The sequence below is a fragment of the Lagopus muta genome, chromosome 5, assembly GCF_023343835.1.
Source record: "Lagopus muta isolate bLagMut1 chromosome 5, bLagMut1 primary, whole genome shotgun sequence".
NCBI lineage: Eukaryota > Metazoa > Chordata > Aves > Galliformes > Phasianidae > Lagopus > Lagopus muta.
The window spans coordinates 21,491,619-21,512,973 of record NC_064437.1 but is presented as its reverse complement, the minus strand read 5'-3'; the positions used below and the strand labels follow the sequence as shown (position 1 = coordinate 21,512,973).

Here is a 21,355-nt window from a genome sequence, read left to right as displayed (position 1 = left end):
GCCATGATCAGTAACAGAAATGTTTACATTCTTGTGTATATATATGTATGTATGTATGTATGTATGTGTATATATATATATATATATATATATATATATATATATATATATAAAAAATTACATAGTCATGTGAACTAATTAAGGAAATCCTTTGAACAGCAAATTAAATTTAGAAACTCTATTTAGTGAAGCAGACTTAATAGTATCTACTCTGACAGTGGAATCATCGTCACTGTCACTTTTGATGTGAGAAAAGTTCAAAGATCTTATATTGCTGAGTTTTCTTTTTTCCTTCCCCTTTCCCACTCCTCCCCCAGTGAAATGGAAAAGAGAGGTTACCGGTTTATGATAGGAAGGCAATTTTGAGATAGAAAAACACCCATGGTGTATATTTTTCTGAGCACGCTTTCTGTGAAAACATGTTGAAAGCATTGTAAGCATCTGAGAGCAGCTCTAGTGTTTTTCAAGCAGAGCAAAATGATCATGGTACTAATTAAAACTTGAGACAGCTACTGAAGAGGTATCTACTGCTATTGTTTTCTTAGCTGTTGGTTACTACTGCAATCTATGACGAACTGTTACGCTTCATCTTCTGTTCTGTTATGAAATGAATGCATATCTTTAGATGAGAATACATGCCCACCTCCACCACAGCTGCCTAATGCTAAGAAGATACCGATAGGAAGAAATTACAAGAATGGGAGTAAAATAGCTTTTTCATGTCTGGAGGGTTTCCATCTCATCGGTGCAAGTGAAATAACATGTATAAATGGGAAATGGCAGTCACCACCATACTGCGTTGGTCAGTAGTATTTGTTTTTCTCTTTATTTTATAATGAACTTCTGTGTTGTGTACTTGCAGTCATCATTAGCGAAAAGATGCTGTTGTTTTTGTTAGGACTGTCACAAACAGGTAATTGTACAGATAAGCAATGGAATGTAAGTTGGTTGAAAAAAAATGGAGTTAAACTGTTAAGCTGTAGGCTTTTTTATTCAGACAGATGTATCTGAGATGGCACATAACATTTTCAGGCAATTCCTCAAGAGCTGTGTGTTTATTTGTGTAGTGTACATCAGTGTGGAGTGTCTGTTGAGCAGGAGCTTTTGAATTGCGTCCTGATGAATCAATTGAGAATTTTGGATGGAGTGGTAGCACTTTCTTTTTTGCTGTCTTTACTCTTGTTTTTTTCTTCTATTTTTTGTGTCTTCTTCTTGAAATAAAAGCATAAGCAATATGACATAACTCTGTATGTCTGTCCTTAGGAATCACAGAATGTTTTTGTTGGAAGGGATCTTAAGAATCATCGAATTTTAACTCCCTGCCGTGGGCAGAGATATCACCCACTAAGTCAGGTTCCCCAAAGCCAAATCCAGCCTGGCCTTCAGCATTACTCGAAGGTTACTCGATTAATTGGCACCCACCGATTCTCTGAGCAAACTGTACAGTATCTCATCACCTCTATTGTAAAGAATTTGTTTCTAATATCTGATCGAAATTTCCCCTCTTTTATTTTAAAGCCACTACCGAACTTTCATTATCTCTCCATTCTCTGATAAAGAGCCCTTCCCCAGCTCCTCCTCTAAGAATTGGAAGGCCATACTGAGAATTCCTCGGAGCCTCCTCCAGGCTGAACAAGCCCAATTCCTTCAGCCTGTCTTCACAGGAGATGCTGCAGCCCTCTGATTATCCTTGTGGCCTCCTCTGGACCTGCTCCAACATGTTCATGTCCTTTTTGTGCTGGGGGCCTCAGAGCTGAATGCAGTGGGCTGAATGCAGTAACAGAGTAAAGCAGGACAATCACCTCCCTTGCCTTGCTGGCCACGCTTCTTTTGATGCAGCCCAGAATACTGTTGGCTGTCTGGACTTTACGCGCATGTTGCCAAGTTTTTCATTAACCAGCACCTCCAATACTTCTCTTCAGGGCTGCTCTCAATCTGTTCTCCACTTAGCCTGTATTTGTGCTTCATATGCTGAGGAATCTGTAGGCCAATGGTTAAAACATTACCAATACAGATAATCTCTTACGAGCAGAAGTTCATTAAGAGATAGAAGAAAGTGTCTTCAGAATTGGATAGGAAATAGAAATATGGGACAAATGAGGTGCAAGATAGTGACTCGTGCACAACGTGCCAAGTGAGTCTTTAAACTGAAAAATTTTGGTGCATTGTGCTGGTTTTTTTTCTCTGTTCTTGCTTGTGAGTTTCCACTTCTGCTGATAAGTGGCAGACATAGAGAAGAATAGAGAAAAATGTTTGAGCTGTTCATAAAATAAACGTTCTGCAATAAAATTTTCAGTCCCAGTTGCTGAACAGGAAGTTTGATTATTATTAGATCCTTGTCTCGTAGAATTGAGTAGAAATGTATGCTTTCAACTTGATGCATCAATTAATAAATCTAATTTACTGGTAACTGAAAATGGATAATTTATGTTCACTCTGCAAGTGAATAAAGTATGGGCACAATCTTGACTCGGGAAGGCTTAGTAGATGTTTGATCCATTGTATATCTGGGAAAGTAGGTTGCAGTTCTTAATAAGCTCTGATGCTCTCCTTTTTTTTTCCCCCGCTTCGGCAAGAAAATCTCCAGGATATTGGTACAATTTTGTGAGTTGTGGACAAACTTAACTTAGTTAAAATTCTAGAAACTCACATTCAGTATCCCAAAAATGTGACAGTTTCTTTTGCTTCTCTGCCTATGATTTTTAACCTGTTCTTGTTACTAAGTTTTAAATGTATCTTCTTTGTATGAAGTGGCATATGGCTCTAACTTGGGTCAAATCAAAAGACAAAAAACCCTTGCAGGACGGAGAAAGGAAAGGAGTTTTGCTTTGTGAACCATTTATATTTATTTATTTGTCTTTCAAGACACTTCATTTTCATCTGGATTTTTTTTTCAGTCTTAGACTGCATATATCTTCGTAATATTAATTGTTTTATCTTATTGTTTATCTTTGTGTTTTAAAGAAAAACCCTGTTCACCACCACAACTTATAGAACATGCTGATGATTTCAGGCTGGTAAATCAAAACTTAAAACTGGAAAAAGAAGGGAAAACAGTTTATCTATCTGGTGCTACAGTGAAGTTCATTTGTCAATCTGGATTTGAGTTAGAAGGACCATCAGAGATAAGTTGTTCAATGGGAAACTGGAGTTCATCTCCTATGTGTTCAGGTAATGTCAAATAATACTTTTCCTGAAATGTGCTTAGCAGTGAATTTGAAATACTTTTAAACTGGAGTAGACTAGTAACAACAGTTTAGTATTTTAAGTACTCCTGTGGTATTTTTGCAATCTTTATTGTTTATCTCTACCAGATAAGTCATGGGCACATCCTTATCACACAAGGACCTGTTTTCTACAGGGTCCACTAGTGACTGGGAGTTGCTTTGATGCTTCAGCGATGGATATCACTTCTGTGTAGAAAGGGACAGAAGACTTTACCAAACTTTTCTGGCATTGATAGGAAGAGAATCTAAATCTTTATAGTGACTAAAGTGTATGCCTATTTAGGGGACTAACATGGAAGTTTCTTCATGCTCTCTTCTATACAAAATCTGCTGTTATTGACTGTGCTAGTTAGAAAAAGCATCTGTTTGGTCAGAAAAATAATCTCATCCTGTGTGTATCATATTACCATAAGCATCAGATTTGCGTATCTTTTCAGAAATGTCCTGTGGAAGTATTCCAAATGTTCTACATTCTGCAATTGAAGGCAGAAACAAGGAAGTGTATGAGCCTGGCGAAACAATTCGCTACCAGTGTGATGAAGGATTCGAGGCTGTTGGTCTCCCAGAAATTATTTGCAGAAAAGGAAATTGGTCAAGACCCCCATTATGTGAAGGTGCGTGTTCTATTTCTAAAGTCTGTAATCCTTTTAGTCTTTTAAGACATTCATTAAAATAATACCCACCCACACATACAAGTGAGTCAAAACAATAGAGTCAATCATTGGATTGATTTGAATGGGATGCTACAACACCTTTTGTCTGGTTCCTGAGAACCATTGAGTAGAACTGAAATCTTTTCTCCTTCTGGGCTGAAGCTAGTAGACACAACTGAACTCGTTTCTTAGATCTAACAGATAGAAGGTTCTGGAGGAAAGGGTGCTAACTGCAAAGGGATAACTGGTAAGCTAACGTACTTATTTTTACATCGCTAGGAATGTGACTTTCATTATGAAAGTTACCTTCAAAATATTAAAAAGAACACTCTCTGATCCTTTGGTGCACTATGCTGTAGAGCACCAGCCTCCATGTTCAGCTAATCTCTGCAACTCCTTTCTGCTTTTCAGTCACTTTAGGCAAAAAGTATACTGTCAGGTGAAGCACTGCAGAATAAAGACCACAGTATCTTTCTTTCCTACCTGTGGAAAACCTGCCTTATGCAAACTGCCTGCCCTCATCGTGAATAATGCTGCCTCTGAACGCAATATTCTACGGTCATCACATTACTGCCTGAGTATTCTTAAATGTGCCTCTCTTTTCAGATGTTACCTGTGAAGCCCCACCTGAAATTCATAGCGCTAATATTATCAGCACTCAACAGCGGAAGTATCTGCCTGGTGCTCGGGTACAGTATGAATGTGACCGAAATTTTCAGATTACAGGTGTAAATTATGTCACTTGTACAAATGGACAGTGGTCACAAACACCAACTTGCAAAGGTAGGAATCCGTGCTTTCATCTTGCCCCTTAGTATAGAGGAGTCGGTCTGTTTACCTAAATACTTGAAAACTTGATATTTTAATTCTGTACCGCAGCTTTGTACCTACTACTGCTTTCTTGCACAGCACTTGAACTTATTGCTTCTGGAAATACTATGTACATTTTCATTGAAAGCAAAAACCTCTTAAAGAAAAAGGGCATTAAAAAAAATGATGATTTTTCATTTTCCACTATGATACTTGTTATTCCCCAAAATACACTGTGTTATTGGCCTTCTCTAGAAAAATATAACTGTCTGAATGGAAGTAGTGGGGGAGAGATCCAGCCATTTTTTCTGAGGGTCAGCTCTAACTGATAGAGATTCCACTAGAATCTCAGGATGTAAAAACTGCAGATCTGCTAGAGTCTTGAAATGGCAAGAGCATTCCCACAAAAAGACAATGTGCTGTCTTCCTTTACCTGCCAAAATCTGTGGCTGGAGGGTGAACTGCTGCTATTTGGCTTTCACATACTTCTGAGGAGTTGACTGCACGTATCTGCCCATGCAGTGCAGGCTGACGACTTCTTCCAGAGCTCTGCAGTTCATCAGAGGGCCAGCTTGGCTGCTACATCTGTGATTTTTCAGAAATGCCGGGGTTCTCTGGGGAGGGCGGTGGCTTAACTAAAAGAACTTTTGTGCCATAAGGTGTAGCTACAGAAATGCTGGCTTTTTTTAGACTCTCTCATTGACACTGCCATCTCCTGAGAGTCCACAAATAAGCATTCTGCTGCTGCTGTCATTTGAAGTAACACTCCTGCCCACATTCCTGGTGTTCACAGTGTTTTACCCCGGTACGCTCCTGTGGCCAGGAGGAAAAATATGAAAAAATTATTGTGAAGGCATTAGAAGCTCTGGACAGAAATTGTGTGAGCTAGGGAGTAACGAGATCAATTCCCTTACCTAAAATAGGCATAGGGAAACACCTCAATGACTATAACTGCAACTGTACAAGTATCTCTTTTCAGATATGAGGTGTGGACCTCCTCCAGAAATCATTGGTGGTAAAGTTCAAGGTGTTAAGAAGTCCAAGTATTTGCCTGGGGAGACAGCTGAATATGAGTGCTGGAAAGGTTTTCATATGACTGGAGCTTCCACCATAAGCTGTCAGAATGGGAACTGGACAGAGCTGCCCTTGTGCAGAGGTACTTTTCCTGTCTTTCCATCCGGTAGCCTGTTGGTGAGACTGCTATCGAGCTGGCTCAGCGGTATTTACTTCTCCAAATTTCAGTCTCTGAGCTGCAAGCAAGTGCAATGCGATGCATCTGACACGTAAGGACTCCCCAGAGCCCGAGGTCTGCCCCACCATTAACTGAAATTGTATCATCTAGTGTCATTTGTTCTAGTTTACAGAGAGGTTCACACTTGTCCCTGCTCAAGCATTACAGAGAGCTGGTGGGCATTCAGTTCTGCAGAAAGAGCTGTGCCAAACATCCTGCACTATTGTGTAGGACCAATGAAAGTCTTCCAGAAAGCAGCAAATGCTCCAGAGATGACAGATGGATGAACTGGTAGTTATGAGTCCCAGCAGTGGAAAAATGAGAAACTCTCGCTCTTCTCCATCTGCCAGATATTTGGTGTCAAGGTGGCAATTTTCTCTGCTTTCCTCTGAGTGTCTCTAAGTATGGGCAAAGTAGTTTACCAAAATATTCAAGGCTAGGCTGCTCCTGCAATTAAACTCTGATGCATTTTTCTCTAAGCGTTAACGTTCTTCCAGGAAAGAGTGGAAAATGTGGCCCACCTCCAGATATTGAAAATGGAGATATTCTTTCCTTCCCAAAGTCAGAATATTCACAAGGTGAAACTCTGCAATATAAATGCCCGAATCTCTACATCCTGGAAGGATCTTCGCAGATCAGATGTATTAATGGGCAGTGGACAAATCCACCGGTTTGCTTAGGTAGGTTTAAAGCATGTGCTGCATGGCCAAGAGCTGTGTTACTGCTCACGCTGACTTTCTCAGATCCTGAAGGTGTTTCCAATGCACTTCCCTTGTGAAACAGCACTTCTGCTGTGGTTGACAGCAACAAGTCTTCCTTTTATCTAGAAGGAATTTCTTCTCAATGTCAGCTTGTGTGGTCCCCACTGCTGCCTGCAGCCTCTCCTTGCCTCCTCTCACCCACAGAAGGAGGGGAGTTTGGCTGAGCTGCCCATGTGAGGAGATCTCCATCAGTGTGCTGGGCTCCCGCGTTGAGGACACTGCCACAGTCTGCAGGCTGCAATGGGGAGGTTGGGTCTGTCTGAATGCGGTAAATCCAGGGGTGATGTGACCATGAGAAAATGAATTTAAAGACATGCTGGGACAAGGAGGATTCTGAAAAAAGGTACAGGAAAACTGAATGCTGCCTGCTGAGTTCCCCTGCCCCAGGCTCTGCTTCCCCTTTGCCCCATGTGACTCTCAGACTGAAACGGCCTCTCCGCAGCACTGCACGTTGATTCAACCATCACCTTTTTTCCCCTTCATTTTTGATGAAGATATCTTTCCTGTTGCAAAAAGCAGAGGCTCAGAGCAAAGTCCTGGAAACATTTTATGATGTGAAGAACCTCTGTAGGGAGAAAAAAATTACATGTGGTGCATCTGTATGAATTGGTGACAGTGTTCTCTTTCCTTTTCCCAGCGGCCTGTACAGCGGCTGAAGAAGATATGAACAGTAACAACATTGAGCTGAGATGGAGGGACAAGAAAAAGCTGTATTCCGAATCGGGTGATTTTATCGAATTTGATTGTAAAATAGGAAATGTGAAAGACCCGACTTCTTCTCCGTTCAGAGTACAGTGTATTAATGGCACATTTAAATATCCACGGTGCAATCCAGGACGTAAGTCTTCTCCATTTGCCATTGTTTGGCTGCTGTTTTTTGCATAGTTAGTGCAGAAACTGAAAGGGAAGCCTTTAGCAAGTGTGCCTGGGGAAGTAATAACAGAGAACCAGGGTGTGGGAAATCCCATAAAGCTGTAGGCCATGGTGGGTTGTGTTTCAGGTGCTGCTGACAGGAGTATCTGAGAGGAAGGGAATCACCAAGTTGCACACTAGGGTAATTTGTTCTTTGACTGCCTGTCTAATTCCAGGGAGGACTGAAGAGCTCGTGAGTTCCCTGAAAGTGATATCCCTGAAATTGTTTCCCTGACCGTGGCGGGACAGCAAACAATTTCATTGCAGTCTCACCCAAGCCTGCCTGTTTAGGCAGGGTTTTGCTCCAGTGAGCTTCTCTCCTGGGTTGCTGCCGTGCTGTGACCCCCTTTGTACCTCTGTGGCCTTTTCAGCTCCTCTCTGCTCATACCATGTTCTGATATGTGTAGAGACAGCAGCTGATGCCCATTGCAAGCCTTTGTAGGCTTCTCAGAAGGGAAATCTCTGCTTGTCCCCTTCTACGGTTTCCATGAGCAGGCCTTACTGGATCATTGCTAAAGAGTATGAAATGAGCTTTTTTCCTTCACAGTCTGCATTATATTTCACAAAAGGGAAGCAGAATAAGTGTTTGAGGCACTAATTGGTACCAACTTCTTCAGAGACTTGGCTTCCAGTGTGAGATCTACAGGCAAATCGTGAGAATACTTCACGTGGTTAGCGGAGCTTTTTGTTTTCCAGGTGACTGCACAGTGCTTGAGTCAGAAATGGATAAGAACAACATTAAACTACCATGGAGAAAGCCTTACACCTATCGCTCTAAGGAACGTATTTCCTTTACATGCAAGTGGTTTCGTAGGGCAGTTTCAAGACCGGAGAAATTTAACCCACAGTGTCTGGATGGAGTAATTGAGTACCCTCAATGCACAGTAAGTAGCTCATATGGGAGGGCACAGGGGGCTGTAAAAGAACTGTAAGCAACAGCCAAGAAGGACTGTTGTAAAAAGAGGGTCAGATTTCTTTAATCCCATACCAGCCTGCATCTGTCATGGAGGAGCTGCTCCTGTTCCAAGGGACCTGGGGAATTGAATTCAAGCAGGGAGCGTGGTTGGCAACTGCTTTTCTCTGCTCTCGGGATACGTGACAATATGTCAGCCACATCTCTATTTCCCCTTCTGTCTCTTTACAAGGCAGGAGCATCTGGATATACGGAAACGACATGACTGAGTCCAGCTGGAGAAATGAACTCTCCTTCAACAAATCCAGTGATTTGAGCTCAAGTTTTCCCAGAGTTTCCTGCTTTATTGTGCTTTATAGCTTAGACAGTGTTCTCTGCTGGAATGTGCTAATTCATTTTCTTTATACTATTGGATGATTTTGTTTAAATTTAACCATTTTTTGTAAATTTATTTACATTCTGTAATTGTGTTTACATTTCATCCACCTGAGTGTACTTACTTGCCTCTTGCCTATTCTGCATTGATCCCTGTTACTTGTATTTACATTTTCATCCTGAAGTAGGCTGGCTTCGGTGGCATATTGAGTCAAGAATTAAAAAGCCTGCAGGTAATTTGATTATCAGTGTATTTCGCCTCATCTGCTTCTAGCTTTTTCTCCATGAACATGCCTGGAACTTAGCCTGGGAATGATGGCAAAGTCAGGGTGAGTCTTCTTTAAACAACTGGGGGAATCTCTGGATCACAGCACCCAATTCCTACTCAGGACCTGAGCTTCCATGTTATTTGGTGGAAAGGCAAGATGCTGGGATGCAAGTGACTAACTGGTATTTCTGGATGTAGTTAGGCACAACTCCTTCAGTCCAGGTCCTGAAATGAGACCTGCCATCCTTTTCATTTTTTGGTGAGCTTGCATTGCTGTCTTGATGGATCTGATACGCTTGTGCTTTATTTATTTTTTTGGTAATTGATCCAATGGTGACATATTGCAGCTGATGGATAGGAACAGCTAGTGTGTTTATGTGGCATTGGTTTACTGCTCGTTGGGGAGCATGTTTACTGCCTTTCTTGATAGAGCTTCATAGAAGATACGCTCTTCATTTTTCTTGAAGTTCACTTTTCTAAGAATTTTTTGAAAGGTAGTGTGCACAGCACACGCAGCTCGGTGCGGCAAGGGATGATTCTTTGACCTTGAGATGCCTTCAGTACAGAGAGATTTTTCTTTAACTTCACCGAATTCATTCAGCCAAGCTCGTGAAAATTAACCAACGCAATATGCTGCATTTGTGTACTGTTAATGGAGTCTAACAGTCTCGGTATTCAAGAGGGGTATAAACATGAGTTGAGTTCTAAGAAAATAGAGCAAGTAAGTAGTACCTGATTTTCCTGTTGTTGCTTTTGCTGATGAGGGAAATTACAGGACAGCTAAAACCTTGCTTTAGTCACCAAATAATTGGACATGATTTCTTGGGATAAGATCTCAAGAGAACAAAGGCCTGCTGACTCCCCTTGCACAGACAGGTCTTTTGTTGCAGGAACTTGGAGAAGAGGGAATCTTTCAGCTGAAGACTGGGATGAATCAATGCTGAAGGTCCAATAGAACAGTAGGGCTCCAGTGTAGGGTGCAAGTACCCCTGCACAAGATAAATCCATTGAGAGTAGCAAGAAGCTATTAAAGCTTCTGTTTAGACTATCAAAAAAAAAAAAAAAAGAAAGAAAAGGAAAAGAAAAAGTGAAGAAATTGAGCTTTAATGCCATTTAATGTACAGATTTGACAGCGGTGATCTCACTCAGTTACTCTGTTAGAGGACCACGGATCATATAAGGCAGAGAAGTGTCCTGGGGGAAGAGCTGGTGCTCCATATTGCGGAGGGGTTCCATTTAGCTGTCTGGACTGTGGAAATGAGAGAGAGGTAGACAGTGTATTTTAAACGTTCATATTGAGAAGAAGCACGTGTTGGGCTTGTTTGTTTGTTTATCAACTTTGATGAAGCCTCTTGTTTCAAAACCTTATCCAGATGACAGGAAAAGCACTGCCAGTACTTTCAGTGCAAAGCGATAGGCTACTGCAGCGCATTATTATTTACTTCATGTGCTCATCTTCACAGCCTTACAAAATGGCATTCATCTGCCATGTATTGTTACTAAAGGGGATCTCTTCCTCCCCCCCGGCTTCAGCCAGAGTTGAAGATCTGGTAGAAAAACAAATGCATAACGTTGAATGCAATGACAGCAACAGAATGAGAAGAAATCTTGACAATATGTGAGCAACATTAATAATAGTAACCAGTATTATGAAAACAGTCCTAGTGAAAATGCAGCGATAAGCTGAATACAGTGATATACGATTCATCACCTGTACTGCCTACACAAAGTAACTATAATCCAAGTTCCACAAACACAAATACTCCTTTTGACATTCTCTTGTGTACAGATGCATTGGCAGAAGCAATATAAGCCTCATAGAATTCTTCTTCCTAACATTTGCACACACAGTCTGTTAATATTGCGTTGTACTGCTGTATACTCAGTCCTCAGTCTATAGAACATTTTCTCATTTCCCTCTCTTTTCGACTCAGATTCAACAATGCCACTGAACACTCCTTTCTCAAAGTCAACTGTAGTCATCTTGAAGGTAGGAGGCCACCTTAATCAACACTAGATAAAGAACACATACATTCATATCTTTCCAATACATTTTTTTAAAGTCATACTTACCTATTCTCTCCTTTCAACACATCTTGGATACGCTAGCTGTCCTCTCTTGCACTGCACTTGAAATAAAGTCGCACCAGATTCTGCTCCAACATGGTTCTGTTTGCAGTAAAATCCGACATAATCTCCATGGTAAAAGTAAACTTGGCTCTCATAAAAACTTTCCAGCAGCACGTTATTTTTTTCCATCTCATTCTTTGACAAAGTGCACGGCTCTAACGAATAGAGATATATTCAGTGTTAAGAAATCAATTATTTTTGAAATCAGATTATTGTGACTAGAGTTGATGCTCAAAAGGCAGGTTATTCCCCATTCTCTTAAGATATTATACATGAAATCACTGTATTTTTGGACACAGCTGGCATGTAAGATGTACTTACTTAAAAAAAGCCAATCAAGGTTTTACTTGCTTCTATTAAAACAGGCCATTCCTCTCTAACTGAAAAATGCAGTCGAGATCTTAATAATGTTCCAGCTGACAACACTCAAAATCTATAAATACTGAGCATCAATCTATAAATGGTTCACATCTAACAACCAGAAATAAATGCTCATATATCTTATATATCTTCTTGTGCCTACCTATACAAAGTGGTGGTGAAGTCCACCGGCCTTCGGAACAATAAATTCTTTCAGATCCTTGCAAGAAGTAATAATCAGAGCAACTATACTGAACTGAAGAGCCATTGTCATACTGGGTCAGAGGCGGGAGAGTAAGAGCTCCATTTGCAATAGACGGTGGAGAGTCACATTTTTCCGTGGGAACTGGAATAATGTCAAAAATCTTTGTGAAAAATTCAGCTACCAAAGAAACTAACAAGTCAGCAGCTTTAAATTGCTGTCAGCACTACATAAATATCAACCCAGTTTATTCTCAATACTTCTACATTACGTCTCAAATCGGAATGAAACCTGAGTTCTTTCTAAACCATGAGAAACCCCTTGTATGCGGTTCAGTGTTTACAGCTGTCTTTCTACAGCAGAGCTTTCACTTCCCTCAGCTTGAAGAACAGCTCCTCCCTCCCTTCTATTGCCTTCCCACCAGAGGAAGGCATATTGTTTTTATTATGCTTGTATATATTTAACAACTATATTCAACACAAATTTAATAATTTATCTGTATTGGGTAAAGATATCAGTCAGATACTAAACTTTTATTACTATTTATAATACTTTCTAGGCCTGTACTGCTGAAGCAAAAGTTTCTGAATAGGTCTGAGATTGATGAAATCAAAAAGACAAATGGAAAGGACGGTTTTACCTTGCAAAACACATTTGGGGTATTTCAGCCTTCCACGGTCACACCGAGTTCTCCCAGGGGATGGCATGGTAGCATGGGGAAATTTGTATCCTCGCTTACATTCAAACTCAATGAGATCACCGTGTAGGAAGACAAATTCTTCCTGTCTCCATTTCAACTCTATATTGTTACTATTCATATCAGTTACATTAAGAATGCATGGATCTAGGAAATAAAAACAATCAAGCGATTTCTTAACTCCTTTTTGTAGGAGTTGGGAAAAAAAAGGAAATAAACCCATGGTACTAAAATATTTTGGAATTCTGTGAGAAATAACATTTTGAATATATTAAAAAAAGGAAAAGAATACAAAAGTAAAGAAATGGACCAAAGTAACAAAACTAATATGCAAAAAAAAACCCAAAACAACTCAGAACAGTAATTCCCAGAAAACACAAACTTCTGATACATTTTCTACAAATATTTTTAAACATCTGGCATGCTTCATTTTCAAATAAATAACTAAATCTTAGACACATTATTTATTTGCATTATCACAGTAGATTAAAAACCTAAAGTAAATACCTTTTAACAATGGATCCTAGTGGAAAAATGATCATTTTTTTTTACAGGAAGGAAAGAAGGATACATCTATTGTATTTTTTTCCTGCAAGGCTTACCCAAGCAAGTAGGCCGTTCTGTCCAGTTTCCTTGTTCGCAGTAAACAGTACTGGGTCCATCCAAAAAATGGTAACGCTGGCAACTGTATTCTACTGAGCTGCCATTTTTGTAACTCGGTAATAAAGGGCCAAGGAGAACACCATTTTTAATCACAGGTGGAGAGGTACAGTTTTGCTGTATTTCTAATACAAGGTAAGAAGATATGTAATTAAGTCTTTAAAATGATGTCAGCACTGTGAAGTGTTTGAATAGCGATGGAGTTTGATCCAAAATTTGCATACAAATAAAGTGTCTGACAAGGTCCACAATTCCCCTACTGAAGTGCAGGCAATTTTTATTCATTCTACACTATGCTCACTCTTAACTCCTGCTGGTTTACAGTCGGTATGGACTAGCTGTTTGGGTGTACTGAGACCGTCTTGATTTGTTGCTTGAAATGTTAAACCCACGTGGAGTTCAAAATAAACCTCGGTGAACTGTTAAAGAAAGGATCAGCAAAATACTCTTGAATTTGCACATTCAGACAATAGCAACAGAAGCAATGCAAAGTTTTTTACATGCTAATGCATGTAAAAAAATTACATATACAGCACTGAAATATCGTTTTAGTTCACAGTCTCTGGAAATAAAAATGTTCTTTCCTTCAAGCATACTGCTAAAACAATACACAAAGAATATGCAAACATCCACAAGAGTAAGGAATGGTAGGGTAGCAAAAGAGTAATAAGGTTAGTCATAAAATACCTGTAACAGTACTAGAGAGCATTGGATTTCTTATTAAATAGAAAAGCACCTACTCATTTCTTCACTGTGATATGTTTTGCTTGCCCTTATCGATGCATCTGCCTCGAATGCTGGTGTCTCAGATTCCCTTTTATCCATAGATCCTAAAATCACAGCAGAAACTTAGAACCAGATTCCTTGAAAATAATTCATTTTCAATTATTAACAAACAAACAAACAACAACAACAACAACAAACAGAAAAAAAAAACACTAAGAAATAATCTAGCTCATTCTCTTTCTTAATGTGCAGCACTTAAACTCTCAAGCATATATCAGAGGAGGACAAATAGCTTTGCAGGTATGGAAACTGTGACTATTAAGAACATTAAGATACTGTTTAAGAATTATTTCTCTTCAGCTGCCAGAGGTACTAACCCATACAGATAGGAGGTGACGTCCATTTTCCTTTTTCACACTGGATTTCCCCAGATCCTCTTATTTCATATTCACTCTGACACTGTATACGAACTCTGTCGCCATTGCGATACGTTCTCCTAACTGCGACAGTATGGGCGTGAGGAGGCAGTGGTGGTGGAGGACATTTATTTCTTACATCTGAAAATAAAAAGCGCATTCTGTTTCCCACTAAGCAAACCTGTAAGCAGAGCAATTCATTTAAGCATATAGTGTGCGAGTCTATGTTTTTAGAAGGCATTTCTGGTTAACCAGAGGAACCTCTTAGCTTCACAACTCGTTTTCTAAAATGAAGATTTAGAACAAAAATGGGATTTTACTTTCAGCAAATATAAAAGAGAGGTATTATGATATTGCACTGTTATAAACAAACTAATAATCTCTTGTGTACTTAGTAAAATGTCCTTTCAAAGTATGCAGGTAACAGAGATTTTCCACACCATCCATTAATACAGTACTTAACACAGCCGATGTAGCAATTCTAATACTACAAAAGCAGTGAAAGCAGTGACTCATTTCCTATCCTCAGATGAAGTTTGTAATCAGTATTGCCTCAAAACTAGATTCAGGCCACATTTTCATTTCTTCTGACCACTGCTCTTTCTTTGCACTCACGCAGGAAACAGTTCTGAACAAATGCAGGGCTGAGGAATGTACTAAGGTGTCATTTTTTTGAGAGAGATTTTATTGCATTTTAAACCCAAGCATAACTGCTAGGAAAGGAACGTAAATTTCATCTTTGTACCAATCACATTACTTTCTACAAGATCGGCTACGAAGGAGTACAGTGCTCAGCTTTGAGCTCCTCACTACAAGAAGGATACTGAGTTAATTGAAAGCTGGTAAAGAGACTGGGAAACAAGACATATGAGAAATGGCTGATGGAATTGGGGTTGTTTTCTGGAGAAGAGGAGGCTGAGGTGATACCTCATCACTCTGTACAACCACCTGAGAGGAGGCTGCAGCAAAGACATTGTCCGTTTCTCTTCTCATGTGACAAGTGATAGAAAGTGAGAGAACAGCCTTGAGTTGCAGAAGGGGAGGTTTAGATTGGACATCAAGAATAATTTCTTCATGGAAAGAGCAGTTAGGTTTTGGAAGACACTGCACCAGGGACATGGTGGAGTCACAGCCCCTGGAGGTATTTGAGAGATGTGTGGGTGTGCTGCTTAGGGACACGGATGGACATGTAGCATTAGGTGAACAGTTGGACTCAATGATCTTAAGGGTCTTTCTTCCAACCTAAATGATTCAAAAACATCAATTTTATTTAAAAATGCACTTAAGACAGTAGTGGGGTATTCTGGGGTTTTTGTTTGTTTGTTTGTTTTTTTAAGGAGAAATAGTTATATATTCTTTCTTCCTCAAGCATCAGACAGAAATGCTGTAAAATAACTGTTCTTAGTACCTCAAGAGGCATGCTCTCATCTCAGGAAGCCATGCTTGAATAATCCTTCAAATAATCTGAACACAGTTTACCTTGAACTCTAAGGCTGAGCAGCTTCCCCTCTATTGCTTCTTCCTGCTTTTCCAAGAAACAACACATGAAGAAGCAGCAGGTAACAGTACCCTCTCAATTGTTAGAAGCAGCTTAATTCCAATCACCGTTTCCTCTTTCCCACCATTTAGGCTTTGTGCTCTTCTGCTAACACTTTATTTCTGCTCAGGTTGTAAAACTGGTACAAGAGCTTATTTTTATTTTGTGTTCATAAAGAAGGCATTTCATTTCATGAAAGCGCGGGAGAATTTTACATATCACAAATGTAAAAATAAGGGTACCTTCACACACTGGAGGATCTGGATACCATCCAAAGTAATAACATTGAATCAGGTCAAATTCATGAAAAGAATAATTTTCCTCACAGAAAAAATGAACAACATCTCCTTCTTCATAGATCTTCTTCGCAGGATAGAAACCTCCATGTTCTATTACACCCAAGGAGGGGCAGGTTTTTTCTAGGGAGAAAACATAAAAAACTTTTTTATCCCAACAGTTTAAAAAACATAAATTTTTTATTCAGTTGTAGGCTGTGTCACATTTCAAAAAGAATTCATTTCAAGTCCACTACGTACTCGAGCAGTTCGGAGTAAGGGACCATCCATGAGCAAGACAAACTGCTTCTTCGGTAGTGTTTCCTCCTGCAGTGTGGTATCCCTCATCGCATGTATATAGCAGCGCTTGATTCACTCGAAGCTCTCGCTGGCTCGTTAAGTAGTTGCCATGATGTAACTCGGGTACTTGGCATGACTCTTAAATGAATAAGACGTGTAATATTGCCGTGGTTTTTTTTTCCCTGTAAGCTTACTTATCTAACATTTCCCTTTAAAGTGATTGTATCTGAGGCAGTCTTTGGAAATAATGAACAATTAAAAATGCAACAGTTCACATAGGTTTTCTAGCATTCATTTGGGTGCGAAGTTTGGACAGAAATGGGTTTATTTGAAACAAAATTATCTCACCTATACCGATTCTGCAGTTTTATCTATACCAATTCACAAAACAGGCAGCGTGAAACATCTGACAACTTCATCATATGAGGTACAGCCGGGAACTTACTTTGGGAATATTCAAATAACCTAACAAAGGCAGTTTGACCTTACAGGTACGGGAAAGACAGCAGAATTTTATAAACATATATGAAATAAAAAGGAGAGAAACACAATCCTACCAACTTTCTTAGTACAGCTTGCCTGGGAAGACCATCCATCTGATTGACATTGTACTGTATCTTCAGTGCCACCGCTGGGAGTGTGGTAACCTTGATTACATTTGTATTGTAATTTCTCATGTATTTTGAAGTACGTTTCTGTACCGTAAAAAATGCCATGTTCCAGAAGAGGCTTATTACATTTTTCTAAATGAAAAGAGATGGTTTGGTTAGGAATAAATAACTAAGGTAATATTGTCTCTGATGGGCAAGAAAGTGGGGTTTTTAAATGATCTCCATCTCATTTCATTTTCTCGTTTTACCGAAAAGCTACCGCGATCATTGAACAGACAGTAGTACCGCGGAATATGTCAATCTGGAGCTAAGGAGGTTCAGATGTCAATTATTTTTCCCCGGTTAAGTTATGCTAGGCAGCTTTCTTGAAATTCTTAAAAAGCATATGTGGTAAGAGTCCTTAGAACATACACTAGTGTTAAACAGTTCAACGTATGAACATACATAGCGGTCTTCACCTCGACCTAACTTAGGCATTTTTATCTCTACTATTCTGCACCTTTCGTCCCCATAATGCTTAAGAAACTGAGCTAAAATAGTTTTCTGCTAGAGGCAGTAATGAAATGAAGAAGCGAGCTCACTGTAGCATTGTGGCACTGGAGACCATCCTTTTGCTGTACAAATTATTCTTCCGTCTTGAGTCCCGGTTTCAGTTGTATAACCAGCCACACAAGAATAGGAAAGGCTTTTTCCTTTACGCGTAGGGAAATAGTAATTTTTGAAGCTGTAATAATATGGGGCAATCCTTCCATTTTCTACATGTGGCAAATCACAGAGTTTATCTGCAAAGACATAACACGTGTATTGCTCACTAAAAATCTCACCCCATCTAAGAACGTATTTGTTTAAAAACAGTTGGAGTGATTCAGGCTTACAAAGGGAACGAAACACTGCTTACAAGGTGCAAGCTGTGTATTTGCAGTCACTGTTAAATGAAAATAGTATTATTCTAAAGTTATCATACTTACTATGCGTTTTTACTAAATCTCATCCTTGGCATGAAGAATCTTATAACACGCACTGAAATTACAATACATCAAAAATACATCTGACTACGTTCTTTAGGTTCACAGAAATGCAATCAGTGGAATGAAATGAGCACCTTCTACTGAAAAAACATTCTGATGCACAGACCGAAGTGAAATGGAAACAGTGTCAAGAATTAGCTATGCAATAGCTGCTCATTCAGCACGACAAACCAACAGGAGGTAACACAGAAGACGACTCGCTGAAGGAAGGGAGGTTAAGAACAGAAGTCGCAGTTCAAGCAGGACGCATTCTAGACAGAACCAGGAATTTCAAATGGTACTGAAAACAGGGATAGGAAATGTGAAACACCACCCGAGGCTAACCTCTGCAGGCACCATTTAACTTCTGCTCTTGTGCTCGATGGTTAGCCAGAACAGCCCAATTACTGAGACACGCCAGCGTACGTAATGTCTAGGAGGGCAAATTTCCATTCGTATAATGCCCCAAAGTAGCTCAGATACATTTCCCGAGGAAACTCTTCTGAATAGAAAGCTGGATCTTTCCATTATACAGCTTCAACGTGTGAATCTGTAGCTCTGACAAGCAGCAACAACCGATCCACGATTATCGGCCATCTCGCAACAGAACTGTATTTAAAAAGCAGTCTTCATTCTCGGTTAAGATACGAAAGACACCCTGCCTTAGAAACCTAAACTGTACGTTCTACATTCAATGCATATTAATCAGCAAAAGAATTCAGTGTTTTTACCTTCTGCAAACAGTTTGCCTGAATTCATCATAACTAGGAAGAAAAGACAGCTTTTAAATCTCATCTTCATTACCGTCCCCATCAATAGTTTCCATCATCTGCAAAAACTCCCCGACTATCACTTCTGTAAATGATTAACTGAATTTTCAATGCTACTCACAAACGCTGTAATGCCCAGAGTGGTTTGTAACTCAAGTTTCTTCCCCGAAAATTTTAATTTTGTTTTAATTCTCCACAAACCACAAATAGATGTGCAGAACTCTGCTCCCACTGGACATACTGTATATCAGTAAATGGGACTGAACTTGTTATATAACAGTTAAACTAGGCGACAAACCGAATGGAACAATTTAAACCAGTTGAACACTGTTCCCATTAGAACCGCTCGAATTCCAGGTTTAAAGGGCATTCCGTTATCAGGTTACTATTTACCTTGGCTGCAGCAAGAAGAAATAAAAAATTCCCTCCCACACACTCCTTTGCATTCTATCTCTAATTCGTTCTGGAGGCCCTAATATTAATGAGAACATAACCACATAGCCACTGCTCTTTCCTGTCCTTATGTTCCATAGCATAGCCATCCACCTTTCTTTCAAGCAAAGAAAAATGGAACAACACTGTTGTCTAAAGAAGTTAGATTAAATGAGTTGCTTTTACAGGCGTTCTGTACTGTTTGTTGAAAGCAGACGAATGAGCCTCGACTTTAAGCTGTTAGGAACAAGGTTGTGCAAAAGTGTTCCCTTCTTTTTCTTATTCCTTTTGGGGAAGAGCTCAGGCATTTTAGAGCCTGAATTAATCTATTAATTTAAAAAGTAGCACTTTTTCAAGGGAAAAAAAAAAGAGGAGCTATCAATTGGGTGAACAGCTGCAACGAGCGTTCCTATTCCCAATCTGAAAAGGCAGCTTTCACCTTGCTCTTCAAAGGTCATATAATTTATTTAATTTTCGATACAACTCCTTAGCTTGTCTGAGCTAGAAGTGTTTCACCGACGTGTGTGGAGCTGTGCTGCGCTCACAGTGAGGACATCGTCCTTTTCTTTAAATAAACCATTAGAATAATATGTTGGTTTAAAATATGTCACAAAGCCATTATTAATGTTATTAAAGGCTGGATGTGTTTTTAGAATGTGTTTGATCACTGTTGTCCTACCGTATGAATTACAGAATCATAGAATCATTCAAAATAGAATGCATAGAATCAATCAAATGAGCAACCGTCTGTGTCGAGTTTCTGTTTGTACATTTTTTTGTTTTTTGTAATCTTTATTGTAATATAAAATGAATACAGCCTATACCCGCTGAGTTTTTTTTTCGGATACTCAGAGGTCTTATCACATGAACCATCTTCCAATTCAGTTGTCAAAAGAAAGCACTGCTAGGTTCTGGTTGTTCACGCTGGCAACACGTCTTCATGATGTTCCAGGTTCCTTTTTGCATTCCATCCCACACAAGAGTTCCCAAGCCTGGGGAGGAAGCAGTACCACCATCAGGACTCTGGAACTGTGTCTAGAGCATTTCTAAAGTATTTGAGGCAGAGTATAAACTTCCTCATCCTAAAGATTCCACGTATGTTATGTACGTTACGTAACGTGGTCAGAAGACTTACATGATGCATGTGTGTTAGTTTGCTTTTGAAATCTCTAATGAATCATTTCCTTTCTCTTAATGCTACGTTTTCCTGTTGTTATGAGGTTCATGAACAGGAAGGAGGAGCAAGACACAAATATTTTGTTTCAATTCTTTGAGATTTAGGGCTTGTTTGTTTTTTTTTACCTTTTGCTCAACCTTTGCTGTCATTGTGGACAACGTGTTCGAGCTGATTCAGGGTGTACGTTCACAGGCACCGGTACGAACTTCCTTAAGTCTGATGTTCGGCTCTTAATAGCTCGGGGTAAGATGGCAAGTAAATCCAAGGACAATCTCATTTCAGTGTAAATGCTTTTACTTGTCTTGGAGACCAAACAGTACCAGTGCACCGGCATGAGTTTTTGCTGTGTAATTCTGGTCTCCTTTGGAATTACCACCGCGGTTTACTCGGGACCACTACCCAGGGTCACAGCCCATCTTTGCGGGGCAGCCCGCGGGACTGGGGCCACGTGCTGGGTGTGACTGACGAGTCGGTGCGGTACACGAAGGGCACTTACATTACATTTCGGGTAGCTCCCTAGATCGCCTGGCGGCAGATCGCCCGGTGGCCTTCCGCTGTCCCTGAGCAGGACACGGTTTAGTCTGTCACGTTCTCGGTCACGGGCGCCTTTGCATAAACCGCTTGTGCGAGCATGCTGCGCGAGCCTTGCCGCTGCCGCGTGCCCTACCTGCGGGAAGGAGCGCCGGACCGGGAGAAAAGGACGACGCTGCGAGACTCAAAAGCCGAAATACTTCATTTAAATTACAAAGGAACAAAAAGAACGCGCAGATGACCCGCTCTTCAGACGCGCCCGCCGCCAGCCCGTTCCCGCCGCCAGCCCGTTCCCGCCGCGGCGCAGCCCCTCAGGCACGCGCACGGCTACGGGGCGCGCTCGGCGCTGCGGCCGCTCGGATTCGCTCGAGGTG

The 21,355-nt window shown here is 40.2% G+C and overlaps 2 protein-coding genes across 3 annotated transcripts in view; one reads left to right on the top strand and one right to left on the bottom strand.

Annotated features, from left to right (window-relative positions):
- CFH (complement factor H) overlaps window positions 1-9,135 on the top strand; it is a 32,861-nt gene extending 23,726 nt beyond the window's left edge. Inside the window, exons 16-24 of the mRNA XM_048945603.1 lie at window positions 626-802; window positions 2,965-3,171; window positions 3,665-3,841; window positions 4,487-4,663; window positions 5,670-5,846; window positions 6,419-6,601; window positions 7,320-7,520; window positions 8,291-8,478; window positions 8,740-9,135. Coding sequence (XP_048801560.1) covers window positions 626-802; window positions 2,965-3,171; window positions 3,665-3,841; window positions 4,487-4,663; window positions 5,670-5,846; window positions 6,419-6,601; window positions 7,320-7,520; window positions 8,291-8,478; window positions 8,740-8,772 — 1,520 coding nt within the window. The 3' untranslated portion in view covers window positions 8,773-9,135. The remainder of the gene's footprint in view (window positions 1-625; window positions 803-2,964; window positions 3,172-3,664; window positions 3,842-4,486; window positions 4,664-5,669; window positions 5,847-6,418; window positions 6,602-7,319; window positions 7,521-8,290; window positions 8,479-8,739) is intronic.
- Window positions 9,136-10,246: 1,111 nt separating this feature from the next.
- On the bottom strand, window positions 10,247-19,231 carry LOC125693532 (coagulation factor XIII B chain-like). 2 transcript variants are annotated; one of them, XM_048945606.1, is made up of 12 exons: window positions 18,803-19,231; window positions 17,646-17,846; window positions 17,011-17,196; window positions 16,415-16,591; window positions 16,121-16,297; window positions 14,303-14,482; window positions 13,940-14,029; window positions 13,142-13,324; window positions 12,483-12,686; window positions 11,804-11,986; window positions 11,224-11,435; window positions 10,247-10,399 (listed from the first exon to the last, which is right to left on the bottom strand). In XM_048945606.1, the coding sequence occupies exons 1-11, from the start codon at window positions 18,882-18,884 to the stop codon at window positions 11,224-11,226; spliced, it is 1,875 nt and encodes a 624-aa protein (XP_048801563.1). In that variant the 5' UTR covers window positions 18,885-19,231; the 3' UTR covers window positions 10,247-10,399. The 2 variants fall into 2 exon arrangements, with proteins under 2 accessions (XP_048801563.1, XP_048801562.1); XM_048945605.1 differs by having other exon boundaries at window positions 10,247-10,697; window positions 18,803-19,230.
- Between the last annotated feature and the right edge of the window lie 2,124 nt (window positions 19,232-21,355).

Coding starts and splice junctions, on each gene's coding strand:
- LOC125693532 (XM_048945606.1), bottom strand. CDS start 18,884: ATGGGGACGGTAATGAAGATGAGATTTAAAAGCTGTCTTTTCTTCCTA. Junction 17,197..17,645: donor TCCAGTGCCACAATGCTACA/GTGAGCTCGCTT, acceptor CTTTTCATTTAG/AAAAATGTAATAAGCCTCTT. Junction 11,987..12,482: donor CCCCAAATGTGTTTTGCAAG/GTAAAACCGTCC, acceptor ACATTATTCCAG/TTCCCACGGAAAAATGTGAC.